Source organism: Austrofundulus limnaeus, unplaced genomic scaffold (assembly GCF_001266775.1).
Source record: "Austrofundulus limnaeus strain Quisiro unplaced genomic scaffold, Austrofundulus_limnaeus-1.0 Scaffold1049, whole genome shotgun sequence".
Lineage (NCBI taxonomy): Eukaryota > Metazoa > Chordata > Actinopteri > Cyprinodontiformes > Rivulidae > Austrofundulus > Austrofundulus limnaeus.
In genome coordinates this window covers 113,341-116,861 of record NW_013953451.1, presented here as the reverse complement: position 1 = coordinate 116,861, position 3,521 = coordinate 113,341, and the positions used below count along the sequence as shown (strand labels likewise).

General features: G+C 39.6%; 1 protein-coding gene across 1 annotated transcript in view; it reads left to right on the top strand.

The window, feature by feature from the left end:
* The window catches only part of fer1l6 (fer-1 like family member 6), a gene marked incomplete at its 5' end in the record, with an annotated part of 67,530 nt that overhangs the window by 4,417 nt on the left and 59,592 nt on the right, over positions 1-3,521 (top strand). The window contains 2 exon segments of the mRNA XM_014030390.1: positions 589-745; positions 2,533-2,719. Coding sequence (XP_013885844.1) covers positions 589-745; positions 2,533-2,719 — 344 coding nt within the window.

Sequence of the window (3,521 nt, the reverse complement as noted above, 5' to 3'; positions counted from 1 at the left end):
CTCTCTGGTTTCATTTAAAAGAGTCGGTCATCAGATATTGTCCAAGATTAACCTTCAGGGTGGATATAGCTCGCTCACAGCGAGGACTTATCCATGTCATCATTTACTTTTGTGTGTAAATAAAATGTCTCCGTCCGTGTTAAAATATATATTTAAAAAATTACAAAACTAAACAGCCTACAGTATTTTTACAGTCTTTATTTTACAGTTAAAATAATTTTTTATCAAATAAAGTCTAATGTTACAACTAATTGGGGATCCCTTTAATAGTATTTCTGTATTATTTAATTCACATTTAGTCAGTCATACACGTACAGCTCAGTTATTGTCTGTTAGCATTGCTCAGCCTTAGCATGAGAGATGAGGAATGTGACATTTCATGTTTACTGTAATCTAAGTTAAACACAAACTGTCAAAATGTATTACAACTGGCCCTTTTGGGCATCAATATTGCTCATGTGACCCTTAGTGAAAATCAGTTTACGTCCCTGCTTTAATCAGTTCAGACAAGCTTAATCCAAGCTTCTCCACTGGTTGGCAATGGTCACTTTAATGTTGAATCTGATGACGGTCTTCTTGTTCCCCTAGGTCACCAGTTCATCAATAAGTGGGCAACATTGACCAATCCTGGTGACATCAGTACTGGAGTCAAAGGTTACATCAAGTGCGACATTAGTGTCTCAGCAAAAGGAGATGCCATGCAGCCAGGGATAAAAGCAAGTGATGCAGACGAACAGATAGAAAAGTATGACACTGATATAATCAATACATCTAGTAATGTTATTCTTTTAATGTTGTTATTTTCTGACCATCGCTGCACTTCAACATCAGCATCCTTCAAGCAAAAATGATGTGGTGCTCTTTACTGGCATTTTGACAACTTTCTCCCAATTCCCCTGTAGTTGCTACAACTCTGTACAACTCCTTGTTCTTAAAGGGCCAATATTATGTGTTTCTCAGGCATACATTTTAATACTATACCATAGTAAAGTATCTATGTCACATTTAGCTGTTATTAAAATGCTGTTTTTATGTTTAAATAGAAAATAAACTTATCTTCTCATCACTTCCTCTTCTAAATGCCTTGAAATTGGCCTCTGTCTCTTTAAGAACCTCCTTCTGCTTCTGTCTCGCCCATTTTGATGTGGGGGGGGGGGGTTCGTGCTCACGGGGCGAGGCTGCCATGATGCAGTTTACTTGGCATCTGAAAATACATTTCCTCAAAGGTATTTTTAATCTGAAAAGAGCTTCACTGAGTGAGAACTAATGTTGAGAGCTCCGCAGACAGTTTCAGTTTCACTTTCAGTTTCACCCGAGAGCCTGCAGGAGTCATGTGCGGGGTATGTGGGGGGGTGGGGGCTCTGCCATGAGGAAGTTCAGCTTAAAGACACGTCCCAGGGGTGTTTCGGGTCCTAAAGGCATTTCTGGTCCCCACCTGTCGTTTTGCTCCTCAGCCTGGCTTCCTAAAAACACTGCAGGATTTCTCAAACATGCAAGAATKAGTCAAAGCAAGTCTTTGGACATGTTTTTTTTATGAAAGTGTAACATTATAACATGATATAAAACTCAAAAAAGTTGATTTTACATGATATTGCCCCTAAAAAATAGGCACAGGCACACTTCTTCTCCATTACTCACATTTTATTTGCAAAAAATGTCACTTAATAGAAAAATAATAAAAATTTCACTACTATCTCACCTCCATACTTTCACTGGCATCTTATCAGGTCCAACTGATTCCGCCTTCCTCATCCTCTGAGGCTTTCCTAACTTTGTTTTCACTCATTTTTATCACCTCCTCCAAAGTTTCTATGACCTCGACTTACCTTTACCTTTCATACTCTTCATCTCCTCCAAGTAGTCATTCCACCTTTCCATCATGCTCTCCTTACTTGTTTAGAACATTATCATTTCTATATTTAATAAGTCTCACCTGCTGCACATTCTTTTACGTCAGTTGATACAATTCCTCTGTTTTTTACTGTTTAGCTTCTTGTACATTTCATCATATGCCTTCTGTTTTGCCTTTGCTATCTCATCCGTATTACTACATCCTTTGCAAATTCCTCCTTCAGGACCACTACTTCATTTCTCTTCCCATTCACATTGTGGCAAAATAGCTAAAACGCTGCCCCAATGCTGCAAGACTTGCTGTTATTTCACTTGGTCTCTTGTTTATGAAATACATCTACCTTCCTTCTCTCTATATTTTCAGCCAGCTCTCTACTTTCCCTGTCAGTGGCCTGAAAATAAGAGTTCCTACCCTCAGTTCTACTCTCTTTACTTTTTCTTTTCTCCCTTTGTCTCCTGGCATGTTTTCTTCTCATGGTCTTGAAGTTAGTTCTAAGGTTTTTCAGCATACTGTATTTACTTTAATGAATGTGCTCCATTGTCCAAAACAAATAAAGTACATTTACATTTATTAGTCAAATTATAGCAACAATAAGCAATATTGGACTCTGTGAACTGATGCATAAAAATGTATGTTGTTTCAATTGTAAGATATTTTCTATTTTTTGTTTTTGTCATCAGGAACCTGTTGGTTCCAGAGGGGTTTCCCTCTGAACGACCATGGGCTCGTTTCTGTGTGAAGGTGTACCGAGCTGAAGGCCTCCCCAAGAACAACTCCAGCATCATGGCCAATGTCACCAAGGCCTTTATAGGAGACAACACAGCACTTATAGACCCTTACGTTGTGGTCAGCTTCTTCAAACAAGTGGTGGGCTGAAAATTGTTTCTAAGACATTTACCAGAAAGCTATAGCATCAGATGCTCATATCAGAAAAGCAGCAGCTTTACTCCAAACTTCCCACCAATGAGGTCCTTAGTTTATCTCTATGATGAAGCTTGGCCATTCTACAAGGATACATTCTACAATCATTTGTGAAAACTCCCAGATAATTAAGGGTGTATTCACACCTGACACATTTGGTCCGCTTTAAACGGACCTGAGTTTGTTTCCCATGTTGGTCTGGACCTTTTATGCAGGTGTGAATACATTCATGCAAACCTGGTGCAGATCAAACAGCCAGACTCATTTTTTAAAGGGGGTCTCAGTCCGCTTCCAAATAAACTCTGGTGCGGTTAGCTTCTGGTGTGAATACAGACCGGCCTCGAACCGAACCAACTACAGGAAACACGCGCCTTTTTGGACTTCACGGGCTACCGTAGTTAAGCAATATTAGCCCTTCAGTGTAGCTAACGCTAAAACTACGCTACAAACAATGAGCCGTTGTGGGTCAGAGAATGCAGAGCATCTTGTCTCCTTCAGGTTGTGGCATGTATTTGACAACACTGTCCCAAATTTATAAGTATTTCACTGCAAAACTACCACTGAATGAGCTGCTCTTATAATAGTTATATTAACAGCACCATCTTTATTTCTGCGTCTGTGCTCTGTCCTGCCCCCATCATTTCTGTCCAATGGATCATCACCTGTGGGGCTTTGTTTATAAATTATAGTTCACTTGCAAAAAGCAGATTCCGATACCAGCATCAAGTACTCGTACTCGTACTCGTAC